Source organism: Rhinoraja longicauda, chromosome 26, assembly GCF_053455715.1.
Source record: "Rhinoraja longicauda isolate Sanriku21f chromosome 26, sRhiLon1.1, whole genome shotgun sequence".
NCBI lineage: Eukaryota > Metazoa > Chordata > Chondrichthyes > Rajiformes > Arhynchobatidae > Rhinoraja > Rhinoraja longicauda.
In genome coordinates, this window is record NC_135978.1 from 33639647 (window position 1) to 33664240 (window position 24594).

General features: G+C 46.5%; 1 protein-coding gene across 3 annotated transcripts; it reads left to right on the forward strand.

Moving 5' to 3' along the window:
• The first annotated feature begins 1202 nt into the window (after window positions 1–1202).
• prkrip1 (PRKR interacting protein 1) lies at window positions 1203–24475 on the forward strand. 3 transcript variants are annotated; one of them, XR_013548942.1, is made up of 6 exons: window positions 1203–1355; window positions 2412–2490; window positions 4520–4620; window positions 9140–9225; window positions 16410–16543; window positions 17367–18766. XR_013548942.1 is itself a non-coding variant. In XM_078422358.1 (6 exons), exons 1-6 carry the CDS (start codon window positions 1248–1250, stop codon window positions 18830–18832), a joined length of 498 nt encoding a protein of 165 aa, XP_078278484.1. In that variant the 5' UTR covers window positions 1203–1247; the 3' UTR covers window positions 18833–24475. The 3 variants fall into 3 exon arrangements, 2 of the variants coding, with proteins under 2 accessions (XP_078278484.1, XP_078278483.1); XM_078422358.1 differs by lacking the exon at window positions 17367–18766 and adding an exon at window positions 18777–24475 and having other exon boundaries at window positions 16410–16477; XM_078422357.1 differs by having other exon boundaries at window positions 16410–16477.
• The last annotated feature ends 119 nt before the right edge of the window (window positions 24476–24594 follow it).

Below are 24594 nucleotides of genomic sequence, written 5' to 3' on the forward strand. Positions count from 1 at the left end.
GGCCAGTCGGCAACATTCCTTGATGGACATCTCGCTCTGCCGGGAGGCCAACAAGGCTCGGGCAGACCAAAGAGCGTCTTTCACCGAGTTGATGACCTTCCAGCAGCACTCGATATCAGTCTCCGAATGCGTCCCTGGGAACAGTCCGTAGATCACAGAGTCCTCTGTGACGGAGCTGCTCGGAATGAATCGTGACAGGGACCCCTGCAGACCTCTCCAGACTCTCTCACCAAAGAGCGTCTTCGCACTTCAACACCCCCTCCCACTCCCAGTCTGACCTTTCTGTCATGGGCCTCCTCCAGTGCCATAGTGAGGCCCACCGGAAATTGGAGGAACAGCACCTCATATTTCGCCTGGGCAGTTTGCAGCCCAGTGGTATGAACATTGACTTCTCCAACTTTAGATAGTTCCTCTGTCCCTCCCTTCCCCTCCCCCTTCCCAGATCTCCCTCTATCTTCCTGTCTCCACCTATACCCTTCCTTTGTCCCTCCCCCCCCCCCCCCCCCCCCGACATCAGTCTGAAGAAGGGTCTCGATCTGAAACGTCACCCATTCCTTCTGTCCCGAGATGCTGCCTGACCTGCTGAGTTACTCCAGCATTTTGTGAATAAAACACCATTGAACCATTTGTGTGGGAAGGAACTGCAGATGCTGGTTTACACCGAAGGTAGACACAATATGCTGGAGTAACTCAGCGGGACAGGCAGCATCTCTGGGGAAAAGGAATAGGTGACGTTTTGGGTCGAGACCCTTCATTAGACTGAGGATCAGTGGAGAGGGAAACGAGAAATGTAGAAGGTACAGAGAACAAATGAATGAAAGATATGCAAAAGGCAACGAAGAAGGCGACATGACATTGCTCCCCTAATGCTCCCTGGTCAGGACGCATTTGGAGTGTTGTGGGCGGCCCCCGGAGAGGCTGGGCCCAGGGTGGGCGGCCCCCGGAGAGGCTGGGCCCAGGGTGGGCGGCCCCCGGAGAGGCTGGGCCCAGGGTGGGCGGCCCCCGGAGAGGCTGGGCCCAGGGTGGGCGGCCCCCGGAGAGGCTGGGCCCAGGGTGGGCGGTGACGGACAGGGAGCGAGGCCGCGGGGATGCGCGTACCTGAGGGCCGCCTCCGTCCAGCCTCCACCGCCGTGCACGCTCCCGCCTCCGTCCAGCCTCCACCGCCGTGCGCGCTCCCCCGCAGCGCCACGACGTCACCCTGTGACGCAGCCGTAGCCGACCCCTGACGTCACTGTCCGGGCAGCAAGATGGCGGAGCGGGGCTCGCGGTCCGGCCGCGGGGCGCAGCCGCTCGTCATCCCCCGCAACGCGGCCGAGGAGCAGCGGCTGAAGCTGGAGCGCCTGATGAGGAACCCGGTGAGGGCCCGCTCCCCGCGGGGCAGGAAAGGGAACTGCCTTCCCCGAGACAACCGTGCTTCACAACCCCTTCCCCGGAAAAGCGGGGGTCGATCCTCGCCCCCTCCCCGTCTGAGGGAGAGAGGATCAACACTCCCCTCACCTCCATGTCTGAGGGAGAGGGAGTCTGCACCCCTCACCTCCATGTCTGAGGGAGAGGGAGTCTGCACCCCTCACCTCCATGTCTGAGGGAGAGGGAGTCTGCACCCCTCACCTCCATGTCTGGGAGAGGGAGTCTGCACCCCTCACCTCCATGTCTGAGGGAGAGGGAGTCTGCACCCCTCACCTCCATGTCTGGGAGAGGGAGTCTGCACCCCTCACCTCCATGTCTGAGGGAGAGGGAGTCTGCACCCCTCACCTCCATGTCTGAGGGAGAGGGAGTCTGCACCCCTCACCTCCATGTCTGAGGGAGAGGGAGTCTGCACCCCTCACCTCCATGTCTGAGGGAGAGGGAGTCTGCACCCCTCACCTCCATGTCTGAGGGAGAGGGAGTCTGCACCCCTCACCTCCATGTCTGAGGGAGAGGGAGTCGGCACCCCTCACCCTCATGTCTGAGGGAGAGAGGGTCCACACTCCCCTCACCTCCATGTCTGAGGGAGAGAGGGTCCACACTCCCCTCACCTCCATGTCTGAGGGAGAGGGAGTCTGCACCCCTCATGTCTGAGGGAGAGAGTCCACACTCCCCTCACCATGTCTGAGGGAGAGAGGGTCCATACTCCCCTCACCATGTCTGAGGGAGGGGGGTTCAACTCTTCCTGCGGCCAGTGTCACAGAGAGTTGGTGGACCCACTACCTCCTGCCCCCCATGTTAGTGAGGTCAACCCACCTCTGGGGGAAGGGGGGAGGAGGAAACCATCACCCCAAGCCAAGGGGTGAGACTGGGTTTGGGGAGGAGGGGGTGGGGGGGCCTTACTAGTGTTAAGGCCAGACCTAGCTGGTGCTAGGCAGACGCAGGCCAGCTGTGAGGTTACTATGGGTTAAGATATATTCAGCTTAAGTTTTGCTTATTTGTTGTAGGAAAAACAAGTATCCATCGCTGAAAAACCCAAGGAGTGGGCTCCACGGCCACCCCCAGAATTTGTTCGAGATGTTATGGGTAGGTAGTGTTTTTACTTTAAAAACTCTGCTTTGGTATTGGGTAATGAAGAATGGTCCTGCTGTTAACTGTATACTTTTTCTGTTGCATTTGACAAACCCAAGCAACACTTCACACTTGTCTGGGTTAAACTCCATTTGCCATATCCAACTGGGCCAAGTCCTGCTGAATCCATTGACAATCACTTCCTCAATCTAAAAGTTATATTTTAGTTTAGTTTTAGTCTAGAGATACAACGCGGAAACAGGCTCTTCGGCCCACTGAGTCCGCACCCGCACATTAGTAATATCCAAGGTATCACAAAATGCTGGAGTAACTCAGCAGGTCAGGCAGCATCTAGGAGAGAGGGAATGGGTGACGTTTCGGGTCGAGACCCTTCTTCAGTCTGAAGAAGGGTCTCGACCCGAAACGTCACCCATTCCCTCTCTCCTAGATGCTGTCTGACCTGCTAAGTTACTCCAGCATTTTGTGATACCATCCATTTGTACCAACATCTGCAGTTATTTTCTGACACTTCTTAGCAATATCCTACACACACGAGGGACAATTTACACAGAAACCAATTTTAACCTACATTGCTGTATGTCTTGGAGTATGGGAGGAAACTGAGGAAAGAAAACCTCGGCAAACACCCACACAGTCACTTGGGGAACGTACAAACTCTGTGAGCTATGAACTTGGACTCCAAGATCCCCCTGCGCAAGCTGTTCAGGGTCTTGGCAATAGCTGTATACCAGACAACAGCACCCGTAGTCGGGATCAAACCCGCGTCTCTGGCACTGTAAGGCAGCAACTCTACCCAAGTGCCACTGATAGTTTGATAGTTCCGGTTAATGCACCCCACAAAAAGCCAGCTGGACTTTTTATTTTTACTTTTAACTTTTCTTTTACTTTTTCTATAGTCTGAAGAAGGGTCTCGAACCGAAATGTCACCCTTTCCTTCTCTCCAGAGATGCTCCCGCTGAATTTCTCCAGCTTTTTGTGTCTATCTTTGGACTTTTTCATTTTTTGTGCTTGGGAACAATGATTCCTAAACTGTTAGTTTCCCACTGTTAGTCTTCCCACCCCCAATGATTCCCGCCTGTGGTTCTGTGTAGCTCACTTCCGCAACTTCCCATTGGGAGGATTGTCTGAGGTAAGTTTGTACTTATTTGAGAAAGCAATGACAAATTCTGTCCTTTCTTTCCCATTGGGTGCAAATGATGACAGACTTCCTTCATGGTGCAGGAAGCCTGACAGCAGAACTTCTGCAGTTTACAAATGAGCAGATAGAACAGTACAGTACAGCTTCAGGCCCCAGTGCTTGTGCCGCTCATGATGCCAAGTTAAACTGATTTCACGTGGCTGCTGATCTCATCTGCCTGTACATGATCCATATCCTTCTTTTCCCGCACTTCCATGTGTCTATCCAAAGTCTCTTAAAACACCTTTATTGTATCTGTGTCCACCACCACCCTTGGCAGTGCATTCCAGGCCCCACCACCCTCTGTAAAAAATCTTGCCACACACATTTAAATGTTCCCCCTCTCATCTTATTGCAATGTCCTCTAGTGTTGGACATTTCCACCCTGGGGAAAAAAGGTTCTGCCAGTCTACCCTATCCATGCCTCTCATAATTTTATATACTTCTATCAAGTCTCCCCTCAACCTCTGATGTTCCGGAGAAAACAATCTAAGTCTATCTAACGTCTCCCTGTAGCTGAAATCCTCTAATCTAGTCAGCATTCTGGTAAACCTCTTCTGCACCCAAGCCTCCACCTTATTTTCTGGGGCAACCAGAACAGAACATAGTTCTTCAAATGCGGCCTAACCAAAGTCCTGTAGAGCTTCTTGACTCTTATATTCGATGCCACTAGCACACCGTACGTTTTCTTTACCACCTTATCTATTTTTGCTGCCACCTTTAGTGAGCTATGGACTTGGAGAAGTGCTGCCTTTTCTCATATGCTGAGTACTATCTGTTCTTCTCTTGACTGTACAAACCCCATGTCCTGCCAAATTGTGTGTGACATTTGTGCCATGGTTGCAGGATCAAGTGCCGGTGCAGGGAGTGGAGAGTTCCATGTCTACAGACACCTACGCCGCAGGGAGTACATGAGGGAGGAGTTCATGGAGAAGCAAGCAATCCAGGTAAAGGAAAAATGAGAAACAGGCGTGGGTCACCTGGCATTTAGTTGGAAAAGTGGGACCCAGTGATTGTGGTGTATTTCAGAAGTCAGGTTAGTTAACATGCCAAAATATAGCATTTGGGATTGGGGGCAATATACTGGCAATGACTGAGAATTGGTTGTGAGACAGGAAACAGCAGGAAGAGGGGGATTGCACAGCAGGCGAGGTAATAACCCCTGACCCGTACTGTTGCCAAGCAACCCCTACTGGGGGGTATGCCGTGTACTGCAGGCAATCACAGTGCAGCCTTAGTCTTTTTCTTGTTTGGAACGACTTCTGTTGTGGAACAATTCGCCAATCCTAATGAGAGGGTGTTGCAGTTGAATGTTGCGGCTGTACTTTGCTGCAGCTCGGCTTTCCCCGTCTTTTCCCATCGGCGCGTCTTCGGCTCCTTCCCGGCGCTCCGAGTGTCCCGACACCTCTCCCCGGTCCTGTGCTCCTCACTCCTCCAGGCTCGGCCCCCCTGCTCCACGCATCGCTTCCTGTGGCTCTTCGGCCCCTCGCTGTTCCTGTTGGCCCTTCAGCCCCTTCTCCCCACTCGCTATCTCCATCAGCCAGGGTCCGCTTCCACTTGACCTGCACTCAGCACCTCGAGGCTGGGGCCGCCGAGCAGAGCCGTGGCCTGGTCCAGCTCTCGCTGGTGCTTGGCCTCCGCTGCCGATTGGCCTCTCCCCGGTCCGCTTCCTCCTCCTCTTCGGGCTCGACACTCCGCTCCTCTTCCTCCGCCTCCAATACATCGAGCCCTTCCTCTTTGGGCCCTTCGCCCTCAGGCTGGTCGCCGACCTCCAGCGCCTGCTGCTTCTGCCCCTGCAGGCCTCCAGGCCCCACAGCTCGGGTTCTTCCCGCTGCTCCTCTCCCAGCTCGCTCAACCCCGTCCTTTCCTTCTCCTTCTCCCCCCGGTCGGCGGCCCTCTGCTTCTCGGCCTTGCTCTCCTGCCTCCCTTCCCAGCCGCGTTTCCCCTTCCACAGCCGGCTGGCCAGACGTCTTCCCAGCTGCTTCTTGCGTCCGTGGGCTTGGCAGCGCTTCTCCTGGTTCCTCTTCCTCCGCTGGATCCTCCAGCTTCTCATTTTTCACAGCACAAAAATTGACCATTTTGGCGGTTTTTTTCAAGGTAAGAATGTACCTGTTGCATATATTGGTAGTATATGCCAGAAGCTGTGATGTCCTCCAGGCGGCTTGAGCGACTTCGTGCATCACGCACTTTGACCGTACGACCTTACGTGCAATCCCCTTATAGACAGGTTATTTTTTTTTAGTAATAGTCAGAGTGGCATTGATAGGGTAAACAGTCAGACTCTTTTCCCAGTGCGGAAGTGTCCAACACTAGAGGGCATAGCTATAAGGTGAGTGAGGAAAGTTTAATGGAGATGTGTGGGACAAGTTTTTAAACAGGCAGTGACTCCTGTGCGGGGCAAGTATTTTACAGGCAATGACTCCTGTGATACTGCAGGGAGGCAACAGGGCCCAGCCTGCCACTGTTCGCTAGATTTGGATGACAGGAACTAAATGTAACAACTGCAGGTTTGCAGATGATGCAAATTTTAGGGTATTGTCAAGAGGATGCAAAGAGGTTCCCACGTGATTTAGACAAGTTGGTTGTGTTGGCAAATGCATGGCAGATGTCATTTAATGTGGACAACGTGAGGTATGGTTCTAAATTCAGAAAGAGATTATATTTGGAATGGTGATTTGAGAAAATGGGACATTGAACAAGAGCTGGATGTGCTTTACACTCTTTGTTAAAAGCAAGCTTTAGTTGCAGCAAACATTTAGACGTTCAGGCAATGGTCAGGTGGCCTTCATTGCAAGAGGCTTTGAGTACAGGTGCATGCGCACCTTGCTGTAGCTGTACGAGGGTTTTGGGAGATCTTGCCTCGAGAGTTGTGTGCAGTTTTGGAGGTGTTGCAGACAGTGAGGAAGGCTGTCAGAAGATACAGCAGGATATACATCAGCTGTGGGAATGGGCGGAGAAATGGCAGATGGAGTTTAACCATGTGGTTAAATGGTGTGAAGTGTTGCACTTTGGGAGGTTAACTGTGAAGGGAAACTATACAGTTAATGCCAAGACCCTTAACACCATTGATGTGCAGAGGGATCTTGGAGTCTGAGTTCATAGCTCACTGAAGGTGGTAGCACAAATCGATAGTGTGGTAGAGAAGGTGTATGGTATGCTTGCCTTCATTGCTTGGGCCATTGAGTATTAGGACGTTTCTATAGGATTTTGGTTAGGCCGCATTTGGAGTATTGCGTGCAGTTCTTGTCGCCCGATTACAGGAAAAATATGGAGGCTTTAGAGAGGGTGCAGAGGAGGTTTACCAGAATGCTGTCTGGATTAGAGAGTTTCAACTACATAGAAAGGTTGGATAGATTTGGGATTGTTTTCTCCACAGCATCGGAGGTTGAGGAGAGACGTGATAGGTATATATATTATGAGAGGCGTAGATAAGGTACAAGTCAGAACCTTTCTCCCAGGGTGGCAGTGTCCAGCACTAGAGGGCATAACTATGATGTGAAAAGGAGAAAGTTCAATGGAGATGTGTGGGGCAGGTGTGGTCTGGAACGCATTGCCAAGGCTGGTGTGGAAGCAAATATGAAAGTGGTGAAGAGGCTTTTGGATCAGCACATTGGAGTGCGGGGAATAGAGGACTATGGTCCATGTACAGACAGGTGAGATCAGTTTAATGGCATCATGTTCAGCATAAACAATGTGGGCCAAACAGTGTTCCTGTGCTGTACTATTCTATATTATATGTAAATAAATGCAGAGTAATTTCCCTTGGGCATATTGCTGTACATTTTGTTGAGTAAAAATCTAGTCATCTTTGTTTGCAGCAAGCATTGATATTTTGAAGTTTACACAATAAGATTTAATAGTAAACTGAGGAACAATGTTCACACAGAAGGTGGTGTGTACATGGAAAGAGCTGCCAGGGCAGATATTTAGAGTGGGTAGCATGATGGCATTTAAAAGACATTTGTACAGATTCATGGTTAGGAAAGGTTTAGAGGGCAAATGGTACTAGCATAGATGGGCCATTTTTGTGGGTATGAACAAATTGGGCCAAAGAGTATGTTTCCGTGCTGTCTGACTATGGAACGAGCTGCGAGAGGAGGTAGTTGAGGCAGGTACTGTAACAGCATTTAAAAGACACTTGGGTAGGATGCATGGGTAGGAAAAATTTGGAGCGATATGGGCCAAAAGTAGAGGAATGGGACTAACTTAGATGAGATGTGTTGGTTAGCATGAATGAGTTGGGCTGAAAGGTCTTTTTCCATGGAATAGACAATAGGTGCAGGAGTAGGCCATTCGGCCCTTCGAGCCAGCACCGCCATTCAATGTGATCATGGCTGATCATTCTCAATCAGTACCCTGTTCCTGCTTTCTCCCCATACCCCTTGACTCCGCTATCCTTAAGAGCTCTATCTAGCTCTCTCTTGAATGTATTCAGAGAATTGGCCTCCACTGCCCTCTGAGACAGAGAATTCCACAGATTCACAACTCTCTGACTAAAAAAGTTTTTCCTCATCTCTGTTCTAAATGGCCTACACCTTATTCTTAAACTGTGGCCCCTGGTTCTGGACTCCCCCAACATTGGGAACATGTTTCCTGCCTCTAACATGTCCAACCCCTTAATAATCTTATACGTTTCGATAAGATCCCCTCTCATCCTTCTAAATTCCAGTGTATACAAACCTAGTCGCTCCAGTCTTTCAACATATGACAGTCCCGCCATTCCAGGAATTAACCTAGTAAACCTACGCTGTACGCCCTCAATAGCAAAAATATCCTTCCTCAAATCTGTCTATGAAGTGACTGCTGGTTTAATTCTGATTCAGTGATAACCCTCTGCTGGAAGGGCTGCCGGGGAGGGTGAGCAGTGCAGCGGGAAAGTTGCTGCCTTACAATACAATACAATATATCTTTATTGTCATTGTACCCAGGGGTACAACGAGATTGGGGATGCGCCTCCCATACGATGCAGTACCAAAGCCCCAGGTCCGATCCTAACTACGGGTGCTGTCTGTACGGAGTTCGTACATTCTTCCTGTGACCGGATGTGTTTTCTCCGGGTGCTCCGGTTTCCTCCCACACTCCAAAGACGTGCAGGTTTGTAGGTTAATTGGCTTTGGTAAAATTGTAAATTGTTCCTCATGTGTCGAATGGTGTTGGTGTACAGGGTGATCACTATTCGGCGCAAACTCAGTGGGCCGAAGGGCCTGTTTCTGCGCTGTATCTGTAAAGCCCAAAGCCTGGTACCCAGAATCAGAAAGATGGTAAATACTGGCACTGCGTGATTCTGGTGATTGTATAGGTGCCTTGAGCATGGTACTGTCCACTGTGGGGCCATCTGTAATGCACTGCTATGGTAATGGACAGTTGCTAACCATTGTTACCTGCTGTAAATCTGCCTATTATTCAGTGTGTATTTGATGTTGTCCCGTGTCATTTCACTTCATGGTCAGATCTTTTACTTCGTAGCATCGTCTGGACGAAGAATTCCGGAGGAAAATAGACCAGAACAAGAGAGCGGCTGAAGAGAGGACAGATAAACGCAGGAAGAAACGGTAAGTTCAAGGAGACATTGCTAGTGATTAGACATGACAGTTAGTGACATGTTGTCATTTTTTCCCCACAATAAAAGGACACCACAAATTACTGCACACCGATATCCCTTAAATTATGAACATTTAGAGTACAGATTTTTGTGAAAATGCAATTTTAGGCACCTGTAATCCATTTTAAATGCTGTTGATCTGCCAAATGTAAGTAACTATTTGCAATGGAAATCCCAGGCATTACATGTATATCACATAGTCTTTTCCACCTAATGACAGCAACTGTGCAACATAATGATTTTACACAGACACTGAAATGATATGCTGATGGAATTAAAGCTAGTAGTTGTAATAGAATGTGGCCTCTGGAGAGGATATCACGTATTACATGGAGCAATTGAGATAATGGAAAATGGTTAACCATGTGGTTAGTCAGAGAGGAATCAACAGTGAAACATGTCCTTCGGACCACTGAGTCTGTGCCAGTCATCAAGCAGCCATTTTAACACTATTCCTGCCCTAGCTCATTGTATTTCCAATCATCTATAACTCCAGTACTCAAGGGGCAACTTATGATGCCCTGTTAACTCACCATTCCTCGCATTTTTGGGATGTGGGGGATGAAAGGGAACACTCACAGAAAATCGCGTGTGTGCAGGCAGCAGCTGAAGTCAGGATTGAACCTAGGTTGCTGATGTGAGGCAGCAGTCCTGTCAACTGAGCCACCCTGTTGGAAGATCAGGATCAACAACTCGCCTGATTTTGATGATCCAGGAAAAATTAAAATCATTACATTAAGGAATGTGGTGAGGACAATGGGTCTTCTGACAGTGCCGAGGCATTCAAGACCATTTTGGGCCACTGCGACCTAACTTGCATTTTTTCCAGCATTTTCTGAAGTTTCAGAGCATTTGTATTTATTTTTATTTTTCACTTTAATGTGGCTGTTATGGAAGAGAATACTCTCACTTCTTAATGAATGAGGAAACTGCCCCAAGTAATAAGTCATCCAAAGATTGTGCTTCTTAGAGGTCATGCCGAGGGTGATTGTGACCCAAAGTTTCTCTTGGTCTCTCACTCAGAACCTGAGGGTGGAAGCCTTGATCTTTCATTCATACCTGTGGTTGTGAATCACAGGAGATGGCTAGTCATACATCATGGAAACGAGTCCTTCAGCCCAACTTGCCCACACCGACCTTGACAACATGTCCCATCTACACTAGTCCCACCTGCCTGCATTTGGCCCATATCCCTCTAAACCTGTCCGATCCATGTACCTGTCTAATTGTTTCTTAAACTTTGCAATAGTACCTGCCTCAACTACCTCCTCTGGCAGCTTGTTCCATAAACCCACCACCCTTTGTGTGAAAAGGTTACCTCTCAGATTCTTATTGAATCTACCATCACCTTAAACGTATGTCTTCTGGTTCTCAATCCTCTGAGCAAGAGAAAGAAAAATGTCTGAAGAAGAATCCCGTCCCTAAACATTGTCAGTCCATTCCCTCTGTGAAAATGGTCTGACACACTGAGTTCTATGTGTATGTCTGGAGACGAAGAAGGGTGAGTTAGGTACAATTACATCATTCATAAAACATTTGAACAGGTTCATGGATGGGAAAGGTTTAGAGGAATATGGGCACTTTATCCAGCCTGGATAAGTTGGCCTGTTATTGTGCAGCATATCTTCATGACTCTATCATTCCTTCGATTTAAGTTTATTGTAGTCATGTGTACCAAGGTACCGTGAAAAGCTTTGTTTTGCATGTTATCCAATTATATCAGATTATACTGTACATAAATACAATCAAATCAAACTGATTTCCACTGATAGGTGGAACAAAGGGGAAGATAGAGAGTGCAGAATATGGTTCTCAACATTGTAGCACGCCAGTTCCATACAAAAAGTATAATGCTTGCAATGGGATTGATACATTGAATCAAAATGAATTCCTTTCTGGGGGTTAATTAACAGTGAAAGGAGTTTTGGAAAGGCTCAAGATTTGTTCATCTTATGAAGTGCAGTTCTTTTGGATCGCAATGGCTGGGATTCGCTAGCCACCTAGGGAAGGTTCAAGAGTGTAACATCTGATTACACATTACTTTGTGTTAAAACTACAGATATTTCTGTTGGTACAGATTTACAACAGATCATATTCAGCAAAATGTTTCAGTAAGCAGACATTCTATCAATAAAAAATAAAAAATCCCATTAGTTGCAACATTAAAGTTTTTGTGGAGTTCCAGTGCTCAAGAATGTTAGTCATAAACATCAAACAGGCAAAAATCCATCAAGACAATCTGAGTAAAATGATTGCTTTATTAACAATTGAATCCAATACCAGGATCCAGAGGGATTGGCTGGGTAGGGACATACTATTCGGAAACTTATGACATAATTTTACACAGAGAATTTAGAATAAGCGGTCACTGTCTCAGGAATAGGATTCACTTATCTTTCAGACATCTGAGGGGAATTCTTTTTCTTGACATGTGTTTCTTCCTCAAAGTGCACAGGAAACAAAATGTAAAGGCAAATCTATGTGCCAGGCTCAGGCAAATGGGACTAGCTTTGATGGACATCTTGGTTGGCATGGACGAGTTGGGCCAAAGGGCCTATTTTATGCTGCATGACTATTACCCTAAATTGTAGATAAGCCAGCTAGTGAAATGTTATCATGAGAAACGGGAACATGAACAGGCAATGGGCAGGGGTCTGTTTAGTTTTGTTTACTGTCACGTGTACAGAGGTACAATGAAAAGCAGTCAATGGAAAGGCTATACATAATTATAATTGAGCCTTCCACAGTGTATAGATTAAAGGAAATGACGTTTAGTGCAAGATATTTGTCATTGACGTGGTGGAAGAAGAGGTGGGACATGAGAGTGGTATCTATTACCAGAAGGGTCAGTAAGATGAATGGTCAGAGGTTGAGAGAGTATTTAAGGACATTTTTTACCCAGGGGACGGATTAAATCTTGAAAGCGCTGTCTGCTGGGAAAAGGCCTCCTTACAATATTAGTAAGCGTTTAGATGAGCTTTGAATTACCTGGCATAAAAAGTTACAGCTGAGTTCTGAAATAGGAAGTCTAGATTTAGATATTTTAGCATGGAAACAGGCCCATCAAGTCCGCACTGACCAGCGATCCCTGTACACTAGCACTATCCTACACACTATAGTATAGACTATTTACAAATCTATTACCAAAAACAATTAACTTGCAAACCTATACGTCTTTGGAGTGTGGGAGGAAACCGGAGCACCCAGAGAAAACCCGCGTTGTCACAGGGAGAACATACAATCTCCGCAAAGACAACACCCCTAGTAAGGATCGAACCAGGGTCTCTGGCGCTGTAAGGCAGCAGCTCTACTGCTACGCCACCGTGCCGCCCATAAATAGGTAGTTGATGGTTAATGTGGACATGGTTCTAAGCCAACATGTAGAGGAACCAAAGTTTTCTAAGCCAACATATAGAGGAACCAACGAGAGAGCAGGCTATTCTAGACTGGGTATTGAATAATGAGGAAGGGTTAGTTAGCAGTCTTGATGTGCGTGACCCCTTGGGCAAGAGTGACCATAATATGGTTGAGTTCTTCATTAGGATGGAGAGTGACTTAGAAACAATGGTTCTGAACTTAAGGAAAGGTAACTTTGAGGGCATGAGACGTGAATTGGCCAAGATAGACTGGCAATTGATTCTTAAAGGGTTGACGGTGGATATGCAATGGAAGGCATTTAAAGACCGCATGGATGAACTACAACAATTGTTCATCCCAGTTTGGCAAAAGAATAAATCAGGGAAGGTAGTGCATCCGTGGCTAACAAGGGAGATTAGGGATAGTATCAAAACAAAAGATGAAGCGTTCAAATTAGCAAGAAAAAGCAGCCTACCAGAGGACTGGGAGAAATTCAGAGTCCAGCAGAGGAGGACAAAGGGCTTAATTAGGAAAGGGAAAATAGATTATGAAAGAAAACTGGCAGGGAACATAAAAACTGACTGCAAAAGCTTTTATAGATATGTGAAGAGAAAAAGATTAGTTAAAACAAATGTAGGTCCCTTGCAGTCAGAAACAGGTGAATTGATCATGGGGAACAAGGACATGGCAGACCAATTGAATAACTACTTTGGTTCTGTCTTCACTAAGGAAGACATAAATAATCTGCCGGAAATAGCAGGGGACCGGGGGTCAAATGAGAGGGAGGAACTGAGTGAAATCCAGGTTAGTCGGAGAGTGGTGTTAGGTAAATTGAATGGATTAAAGGCCGATAAATCCCCAGGGCCAGATAGGCTGCATCCCAGAGTGCTTAAGGAGGTAGCCCCAGAAATAGTGGATGCATTAGTGATAATTTTTCAAAATTCTTTAGATTCTGGAGTAGTTCCTGAGGATTGGAGGGTAGCTAATGTAACCCCACTTTTCAAAAAGGGAGGGAGAGAGAAAACGGGGAATTACAGACCAGTTAGTCTAACATCGGTAATGGGGAAAATGCTAGAGTCAGTTATTAAAGATGGGATAGCAGCACATTTGGAAAGTGGTGAAATCATTGGACAAAGTCAGCATGGATTTATTAAAGGTAAATCATGTCTGACGAATCTTATAGAGTTTTTCGAGGATGTAACTAGTAGAATGGATAAGGGAGAACCAGTGGATGTGTTATATCTGGACTTCCTGAAGGCTTTCGACAAGGTCCCACATAAGAGATCAGTATGCAAACTTAAAGCACACAGTATTGTGGGTTCAGTATTGATGTGGATAGAGAACTGGCTGGCAGACAGGAAGCAAAGAGTAGGAATAAACGGGTCCTTTTCAGAATGGCAGGCAATGACTAGTGGGGTACCGCAAGGCTCAGTGCTGGGACCCCAGCTATTTACAATATATATTAATGATTTGGACGAGGGAATTGAATGCAACATCTCCAAGTTTGCGGATGACACGAAGCTGGGGGGCAGTGTTAGCTGTGAGGAGGATGCTAGGAGGCTGCAACGTGACTTGGATAGGTTAGGTGAGTGGGCAAAGACATGGCAGATGCAGTATAATGTGGATAAATGTGAGGTTATCCACTTTGGTGGCAAGAACAGGAAAGCAGACTATTACCTGAATGGTGGCCGATTAGGAGAAGGGGAGATGCAACGAGACCTGGGTGTCGTGGTACATCAGTCATTGAAAGTAGGCATGCAGGTGCAGCAGGCAGTGAAGAAAGCGAATGGTATGTTAGCATTCATGGCGAGGGGATTTGAGTATAGGAGCAGGGAGGTTCTGCTGCAGTTGTACAGGGCATTGGTGAGACCACACCTGGAGTATTGTGTACAGTTTTGGTCTCCTAATCTGAGGAAAGACATTCTTGCCATAGAGGAAGCACAGAGAAGGTTCACCAGATTGATTCCTGGGATGGCAGGACTTTCATATGACGAAAGACTGGATAGACTCGGTTTGTACTCGCTGGAATTTAGAAGATTGAGGGGGGATCTTATAGAAACTTACAAAATTCTTAAGGGGTTGGACAGGCTAGAGGCAGGAAGATAGTTCCCGATGTTGGGGAAGTCCAGAACAAGGGGTCACAGTTTAAGGATAAGGGGGAAGTCTTTTAGGACCGAGATGAGAAAGTTTTTTTTCATACAGAGAGTGGTGAATCTGTGGAATTCTCTGCCACAGAAGGTAGTTGAGGCCAGTTCATTGGCTATATTTAAGAGGGAGTTAGATGTGGCTCTTGTGGCTAAAGGGATCAGGGGGTATGGAGAGAAGGCAGGTACGGGATACCGAGTTGGATGATCAGCCTTGATCATATTGAATGGCGGTGCAGGCTCGAAAGGCCGAATGGCCTACTCCTGCACCTATTTTCTATGTTTCTATGTCTATGTTTCTATGGTGAACCTGTTTCTCTGCTGTATAACACTGGCTAGGCAGACCGGATACAGGGAAGGTGTTTCCAATCGCAGGAGAGTCCAGGGCCAGCTTTATGTTACTGTATCATGCCTCAGAATACAGGGTGAGCCATTCACAATTGAGATCAGGAGGAATTTCTGCATCCAGAGGATAGTGCTCCTGTGGAATTCTCCACCACAGAAGTCAATGGGGTTGCGGGCCACTAAATAGGTTTTACGATATATATATATTGCATAATGCGATACTGAATATGGTTGTGGGGGAAAATGGAAATTGGGTATCTCAATCTGTCTCTCCTTGTTGCTAAAACTCTTCACCCCAGACAACATTCTGATGAATATTCTCTGCAACCTCACCAGGATAATCACACCCTTGTGAGAGTGTAGCAACCAGTGTTCCAACTGTGGCCCCTCTAATGTTTTATAAAGCTCTACCATGATCTCCCTGCCCTTATATTTTAAGCCCTCTTGAGCCTTAGGATACAAGCATTTCGAGTGACTTCTTAACCACATTATCCACCTGCCCGATAGCCTTGAGAGACCTTGGACACTTAAACCAAGGTCCATCATTTCCTCAGTACTTCCAAGGGTCCAACCATTGTTTGTGTAAATCCTGGTCTTTCAGACTGCAACCGCTCACCATTTTTTCTGTCATTGCTCCAGCAGTCCAGAAGACGGGTCACGACCGAACACATCTACTGTCCGTTTCCCTCTGCAGATGCTGCCTGACACGCTGAGTTTCTCCATCAATTTATTTATTGCCCCAGATTCCAGCATCTGCAGTCTCTTGCATCACCATCCTCAAATGTTACTTGGAGGTTCGGTGAATTGTTGATAATGACCAAGACTGTTATCCAAGTAATTTCTCACACAACACTTTGCGACAGAAGAGAGAAATGAAATGATAAAAACTAGGAAGATTGGTCTGCAACCAATATTTTTCTTTCTCTTGCCCAGAGTAATTGAGAACCAGAAGACATACGTTTAAGGTGACGGTAGATTCAATAAGAATCTGAGAGGTAACCTTTTCACACAAAGGGTGGTGGGTTTATGGAACGAGCTGCCATAGGAGGTAGTTGAGGCAGATACTATTGCAAAGTTTAAGAAACAGGTACATGGATCGGACAGGTTTAGAGGGATAACGGCCAAACGCAGGCAGGTGGGACTAGTGACAATCTAATTTAATAATTTAATAATATGTAACAATCTAATTTAATTTGCCCCTTGGTCTCCTTCCTGATTGCAGTGATTACCTGATGTGTTTGAGTCAACTGTGAGTGGTTGAATTTCAGGATGTTTTTTCTCATTGCAGTCAGAAGTTAAAAGAAAAGAAAATATTGGCAAAGAAAGCTAAGGAGGAGCAAATGAAAGAAATTGATGGTGAGCTATGAATTCGTATCAACCTTGCCACTGCTTTAACAATGTCAAACTGACACCCAATCCTGCGTGAGTAGAAATTTCCTTCCATTCAGTATTGGGAAGATGGAGTCTTTAGTTTCCATCACAGATTTGGTTTCTTAGTGCTGAATTCACCTTTGTCATTGTTTGAAACGGGATCAAACAGTTTGTAATCTAGGCTTTATTTGAACTTGTGATGAACTTGGACCACATATCAACACCACCACTAATTTGAGAGAAAAAAAATAAATGCTAGAGGCACTTGGAAAGGTCAGGCAGCATGTGTGGGAAGTTTGGAATACTTCAGCTCTTTGGACCATATTAGGACCAAGACTGAAGATGAGAACTGAACTGATAAAGATGGCACAGGGCGCAGCGGTGCAGTTGTTGCCTCACTGCGCCAGATACTCTGGTTCGATCCTGACTATGGGTGCTGTCTGTACGGAGTTTGTACGTTCTCCCTGTGACCACGTGGATTTTGTTCCGGGTGCTCCAGCTTCCTCTCACACTCCAATGGCCTACAGGCTTGTAGGTTAATTGACTTCCGTAAAATTGTAAATTGTCCCTAGTGTAGGGTAGTACTTGTGTATGGGCTGATCGCTGGTCGGTGCGGACTTGGTGGGCTGAAGGATCGAATCTGGGTCTGCAAGGCAGCAACTCTACTGCTGCACCATTGTGCTGTAAATATGTGATATTTAACTGTATATTTCAATGTGCCATGGTGCTAATATTTATTGGTGGATAAGGAAAACGGACTTATTTTGCATGAAAGAAAATGCAAAATTATTCAAGGAACTTTGTACTTTAATTGCAAGTAAGAAAATAATTGAAGGCAGGATCAGAGTGAAATATTTTCCAATCTGTGCATTAGGGTCTGAAACCTCAAGCAGTTGTGAAGAGGTGGAGGTGGAAGCTCCAGAGGAGAAGGCAGATGATTCTGAAGCACCGAGTTTTATTATGGGTGGTCGGTAACCTGATTCCTGATGGACGTTGGGGTCTGTGTGCTGGAACTCCATTGTCAATTGATGAGTGATAATGGTGATTGCTCATCAGGGGCTTTGCACGAAGGTGCCTTTTCTATGCACAGGACAAGCAAACCCTCTGACGTTCACTTCATCATGTAATTATTTGCTACATTTGATATTCAAATACGAGATGCTTTGCTATGCTCTGACTGTTGTACAATTTATTGAACATAGAAAGTTAGTAAACATTTTATACAACGTTTTTTTGTTTTAAGTGTGTATATTGAGCTTGGTAAAATAACTCAAACTCAACATTGCTGTAGTAAATTGGATGTCTGAGATTTAAAAAAACAGAAGGAAAGTTTTGTTTGTACTGCTCCCTCTCCTATTAGACCATAAGACAGAGGAACAGAATTAGACCATTCAGCCCATCGAGTCTGCTCCGCCATTTGATCACCGCTGAACTATTTTTCCCTCTCAACTCCATTCCCCTGTCTTCTCCCCCTAACCTTGATGCACCTTTCTTGCCATTCTCCCTCTTTAAGTATTGCCATTTTGCATCAATCGATCTGGATCCGGCTCCTGTTCCACTTCGTGTTGGAAAGAACTGCAGATGCTGGTTTAAATCGAAGGAAGACACAAAATGCTGGAGTAATTCAGCAGGTCAGGCAGCATCTCTGGAGAGAAGGAATGGGTGACATTTCGGGTCGAGACCCTTCTGAGGACCACTTCCCTGGTTATGGAGGGGAGGGAAGGGCAGGTCCCAAGCGAAGAGTAGGTCATAAGGTCATAAGTGATTGGAGCAGAATTAGGCAATTTGACCCATCAAGTCTAGAGGATAGAAAGGTCAGTATGGGAAGGGGAATTAAAGTGTTTAGCAACTAGGAGATCAGGTAGGCCCAGGCGGACTGAGCGAAGATGTTCAGCGAAACGATCGTCCAGTCTACGTTTGGTCTTGTCAATGTATAATTGTCTAGGCTTGTGGATTTCGTACCTGAAGAGAATTAAGGTGGATTTACTCTCATTTTAAGATATTACTCATTGACCTTGTTATTCCCTTTGTTACCTTATATTGTCTTGTTCGCTAGGAAAGTTACTCTTAATGCAAGGGTGTGAAGAGGTGGAATGAGAGAGGAAATAAAGGATCCGAGGCTTTGTACATTGAGAGAGAAAGAAGGGGAAATACTTTTATGTTGTGTTCTTTAGGATGTTGCAAGGATATACTTTTGAGTTGTGCTCGCTGCTGTAATGTAGGAAGCAATTTCTAATCATCAGGAAAAGTGTAGTAAATGTTTATGGTTTCATTATCTCACTAGGTGTCAGTCTGGCGAATGGTACTGGGCCTGTTCCAATGGCAACACATCCTTTCTGAGAAGAATAACCCACGTCCGAATTCTGCATTCAATTGTCTTTGATCGGCTTCCTGTAACCACAGTCATGTTTTTGACTTTCATTTTCAACCATTAACCAATGTCCAATTCCAAGTTACCCTATTTTAAATTGCATTTTGGCAACCATGAGCTATCTTTAAATGACCTACAGTTGAATTGTTAATTCATCATCCCTTCAGCCTCGTTCCTCCATTTACATTGTGTTCCCATTCCCGTGCTCATCATATATCACATTCAGCATATGTTTTATCTATGTATTACCCAGGTTCACTTATCAAAGTTCCAGGCCTAATCTGAATTTTCTGCAGCTTCTGGAGATTGGATATCCAGCCTGGATAATGACCACTGCCCGTTGATGCACAAACGATCCTTTCTCTCATTTTTGACTCTTGTCTCCCACCCAACTGTTCTCCTGAATGTTGACCGGATGAAGCAGTTTTAGCAATGGGCTTGGTTCTCTTTATTAAGCAAAATTAGTTGAAGGTCGGGCAGGCTAAGACGTTACTCCTTGGAATCCAAAAGGCTGTGAGGTGATTTTATAGATGTATACAAAATCATGTGGGGAATAGATGTGGGCGAGGAGAGGAAGGTGGATTCGCGGGTCGATCCGGTCGAGGGCGTGGAGGAAGGCCCTGCAGGAGCCTGGGGCTTACCCAGATCAGGAACTGCTCCAGTAGATCCAGTGTGCGGGTAAACTGGACTTTGGGAATGGCATCAAAACATCGCATGCCTACTTGTGTAAATTTGCAAAAATGATTGCACTGCAGTTGCACGTGTGATAAATAAAGAGCCATTGATAGAGTAAATGCAGAGTGGTTTTCCCAGGACAGGGGAATCAAAACCAGAGGGCTGCATTTTAGATGAGTGGGGAATGGCTTAATAAGAAACTGAGGGGCAACTTTTTCATAGAGAGGATGTGCTGGGTGTATGGAACGAGCTGCCAGAGGAAGTAGTTGAGACAGGAACAATAACATTTATCATATCATATCATATCATATATATACAGCCGGAAACAGGCCTTTTCGACCCTCCAAGTCCGTGCCGCCCAGTGATCCCCGTACATTAACACTATCCTACACCCACTAGGGACAATTTTTTTTACATTTACCCAGCCAATTAACCTACATACCTGTACGTCTTTGGAGTGTGGGAGGAAACCGAAGATCTCGGAGAAAACCCACGCAGGTCACGGGGAGAACGTACAAACTCCTTACAGTGCAGCACCCGTAGTCAGGATCGAACCTGAGTCTCCGGCGCTGCATTCGCTGTAAAGCAGCAACTCTACCGCTGCGCTACCGTTTAAAAGTCATTTGGACAGGTACATGGATAGGAAAGGTTTAGAGGAATATATATTGGCCAAATGGAGCAGATGGGACTGACTCGGTTAAACATCTGGCTGGCATGGACAAATTGGACTGAAGGGCCTATTTGTGTGTTGTATGAACCACCTGGCAGACCCTGGGAAAGTGGGGCATAGAGTAACTTGACACAACGTGCATCCAGTTTGCGTGGGGAAGCAGCTGTGATCTCTTACCCTTGTCTATGAGCAAACTCATATTTTGTTTGGGTAGCTTATAACCCAACAGTACATATATTGACCTCCAATTTCAAGTAATAATGCTTCTCTACCCTTGCCTCACTTTCCCATGCCTCCCTGCCCAACCCCAGTGCGGATACATAAACTAAACGGAAACTAAACATCTCCTGTCCCCTGTTTTACTTCTGTATGAAACCCTTACAAAAACTTATCTTCCTCATTTCATTTCACTCCTCTTCTTACCTGACACCCTTTTGTTATAGACAATAGGTGCAGGAGTAGGCCATTTGGCCATTCGAGCCAGCACCGCCATTCAATGTGATCATGGCTGATCATTCACAATCAGTACCCCATTCCTGCCTTCTCCCCATACCCCCTGACATCGCTATCTTTAGGAGCTCTATCTAGCTCTCTCTTGAAAGCATTCAGAGAATTGTCCTCCACTGCCTTCTGAGGCAGAGAATACCAGATTTACAACTCTGACTGAAAATGTTTTTCCTCATCTCCGTTCTAAATGGCCCACCCCTTATTCCTAAACTGTGGCCCCTGGTTCTGGACTCCCCCAACATTGGGAACATGTCTCCTGCCTCTAATGTGTCCAATCTCTTAATAATCTTTTATGTTTCAATAAGTTTCCCTCTCTTCTTCACTTCTAGCCTTTGTCACTTCATCAACCTCCCCCACCCCCTCCCTCCTGCTTCTATCCACCTATCATTTGCCAGGCTTTGTCCTCCAGCTTTCTCCCCATGCCAGACTGAAGAAGGGTCCCAACCCAAACGTCTGTCTATTCTCTCCACATATGGTACCTGACCCGCTGTGTTCCAGCACGTTGTGCCTTGTTTGCACATAGGAAAAAGGATACAGTTAGAGTCGTGGAATCTTACAGTATGGGTACAGGCCCTTCGGCCCAACTAGTCCACACTGGCCATCTGGCTGTTTGATGTTAATCATCTCAGTCCCAAGAAATAACTGCAGGAGATCTTTTGAAAGTATTCAAGGCACAATCAGCTAATGCAGTTTCATCAGTAACCTTCGTGTCATAGGTGCACGATTGTTATTCAGTGTCTGCTGATTGTTATTCAGTGTTCAATTCCTTTTGAAACTCGGCAAATGAAGCAGCACCTGGGACCGGTAGCCTTAAGTTGTACGGAGAGACTGGGTATGTTGGCTATGCCAATGAATTTCTGTCTACCCAGATTGATTAAGAGGTGTCATTGGTTTGCATGGGGCGTCATCCTGGCAGGAGGAAGCCGAGGACTGACTGGAATGGGGAGGGATTGGCATGGTAAGCAGCTGGGAGCTCCAGATGGCCATGGCGGATAGAGGGCAGGTCCTTGGCAAAGCAGCTGCATAGGCTGTGCTGATGTAGACAAGGCCACATCGAGGGTACATAATACTATAGCAGAGATAGACGTTGCACGTGAATCTTTAGTGGATCCTTGACTTCCTCATCAACAATCCACAATCTGCACACTGGCAACAACACTTCCTCCTTGATAACTATCAGCATGGGAGCACCTCAAGGCTGCATGCTCAGTCCCCTGCTCTACTCACTTTGTACTCACATCTGTGTAGCTGGACACAGTTCCAACTCCATTATCAAGTTTGCCGATGACATGACTGTTGTTAGACGAACTACACTTGATAATGAGTCAGAGTATAGGAGGGAGATCGATCGGCTAAACAAATGGTGTCACAACAAGAACCTTGCTCTCAATGTTAGTAAGACCAAGGAAATGATTGTGGATTTTGCAAAGAGGAAGGACGATGATCGACAAACCTGCCTTCATCGACAAGACGATGATGGAGAGAGTCAAAAGCTTCAAATTCTTCGGCATGCATATCTCTGAAGCTGCTGGACCTAGCACAATGATGTAATCATAAAGAATGCCCATTAATGCCTCTATTTCTTTAGAAGATTGAGGAGATTTGGTATGTCATTGAATACTCTCAAACTTTGACGGGTGTACAGTAGAGAGCATATTAACTGGTTGCATCATGGTCTGATTCGGCAATTCGAATGCCCAGGAGCAAAGATGATTGCAAAAAGTGGTGAACATTGCCCAGTCCATCATGTATACAGACCTTCCCACCATCGAAGGGATCAACAAGTGTAATTGCCTCAAAAAGGCAGCCAACATCATCAGAGACCCACACCACTCTGACTGCACTAATTTTACTCCTGCCATTGTGAAAAAAGGTATAGCAGCCTGATAACTAACGTCCAGGTTCAGGAATAGCTTATTTCCTACAACCACCAGGCTATTAAACACTACCCCTCCAAATATGATCCGAACTAAATAGACTGGGGGGCATTTTTTTAAAACTTTGCACTATCATTGTTTAAGAAGGAACTGCAGAAGCTGGTTTACACTGGTTAGACACAAAATGCTGGAGTAACTCAGCGGGATAGGCAGCATCTCTGGAGAAGGAATAGGTGACGTTTCGGGTGGAGACCCGAGACAATAGACAATAGGTGCAGTAGGCCATTTGGCCCTTCAAGCCAGCACCACCATTCAATGTGGTCATGACTGATCATTCACAATCAGTACCCTGTTCCTCCCTTCTCCCCATACCCCCTGACTCCGCTTTCTTTAAGAGCTCTATCTAGCTCTCTCTTGAAAGCATCCAGAGAATTGGCCTCCACTGCCCTCTGAGGTAGAGAATTCCACAGATTTACAACTCTCTGACTGAAAACGTTTTTCCTCATCTCCATTCGAAATGACCTACCCCTTATTCTTGGGGTAGAATAAGGTTAGCCCCTTGTTCTGGACAAAGTGGTCCCTGGTTCACCACAGCACAGAGTCTGCCTTATTGAAGGTACACAACGACCTGCTTCTCGCCATCGACACCGGCGACTGTGCAATCCTGCTCCTTCTCGACCTCAGCGCAGCGTTCGATACAGTGGACCACACCATCCTTATTGACCGTCTCCGGTACGCGGTTGGCATTGATGGCACTGCCCTGAGCTGGTTCGTTTCCTACCTCAAAGATAATAGTTTCGTCATCAACATAGGCAGTTATTCCTCTTCTCCAGCTAGCCTCTCTGCGGACTTCCACAAGGCTCCATCATAGGCCCCATTCTCTTCTCTCTATACATGCTCCCCCTTGGCCAAATCATTCAAAGGCACGACATTTCTTTCCACAGCTATGCCGATGACACACAGCTTTACCTCCCCCTGAAACCCAACAACCGGTCAAATTTAAACAGCCTCTTACACTGCCTTGAGGACATAAAATGTTGGATGGCACAGAACTTCCTCCAATTAAACGAGAGCATGTCTGAGGTCATCCTATTCGGCCCCCCCGACTCCATCAAATCGATAACAGGCAGTCTTGGAAGCCTATCCTGCCTAGTCAAACCGCATGTCAAAAACCTCGGCGTGATATTTGACTGCATTAAAGTTTGACAAGCAAGTCAACGCTGTGGTAAAAGCCAGCTTCTTCCAACTTCGTACCATAGCTAAAATCAAACCTTTCCTCCAATTCGACGACACTGAAAAAATCATTCACGCTTTCATTTCCTCCCGCCTAGACTACTGCAACTCCCTATACACTGGGATCAGCCAATCATCCCTGTCCCGCCTGCAAGTGGTCCAAAACGCCGCAGCGAGACTCCTGACGGGTACCCGTAAAAGGGACCACATCACGCCGATTCTGGCCTCTCTCCACTGGCTCCCTGTACGGTACAGAATCAACTTCAAGCTCCTCCTATTCACATATAAAGCCCTAAATGGACATTCCCCCCCCACATCAAAAATCTTCTAACCACCTCTCTAACTCCAGGTCCCTCAGGTCGGCCGATTTGGGGCTACTCACTATCCCGCGGTCTAGGCTTATTCTCATGGGTGACCGCACTTTTGCGGTTGCAGCTCCTAGACTGTGGAACAGCATCCCTCTCCGCATCAGAACTGCCCCCTCCATCGACTCCTTTAAGTCCAGGCTCAAAACCTATTGCTACTCCCTAGCGTTTGATGCCCATTGAGGAGGCGCTGTGAACTGTTTTGTATGTGCTGTTATGTTTGTGTGCTACTGTATGTTTCATTTTTTCCTTAGTACCTAAACAGATGTACAGCACTTTGGTCAACGTGGGTTGTTTTTAAATGTGCTATACAAATAAAATTGACTTGACTTGGTTCTGGACTCCCCCAACATTGGGAACATGTTTCCTGCCTCGAACGTGTCCTATCCCTTAATCAGGGGAAG

What these genes read in the sequence shown, in the direction of transcription:
- prkrip1 (XM_078422357.1), top strand. Translation starts at nt 1,248, where the DNA reads ATGGCGGAGCGGGGCTCGCGGTCCGGCCGCGGGGCGCAGCCGCTCGTC. An exon ending in ATTTGTTCGAGATGTTATGG is followed by an intron (nt 2,491 to 4,519) that starts GTAGGTAGTGTT and finishes CCATGGTTGCAG; the next exon opens with GATCAAGTGCCGGTGCAGGG. An exon ending in TGGAGAAGCAAGCAATCCAG is followed by an intron (nt 4,621 to 9,139) that starts GTAAAGGAAAAA and finishes TTTACTTCGTAG; the next exon opens with CATCGTCTGGACGAAGAATT.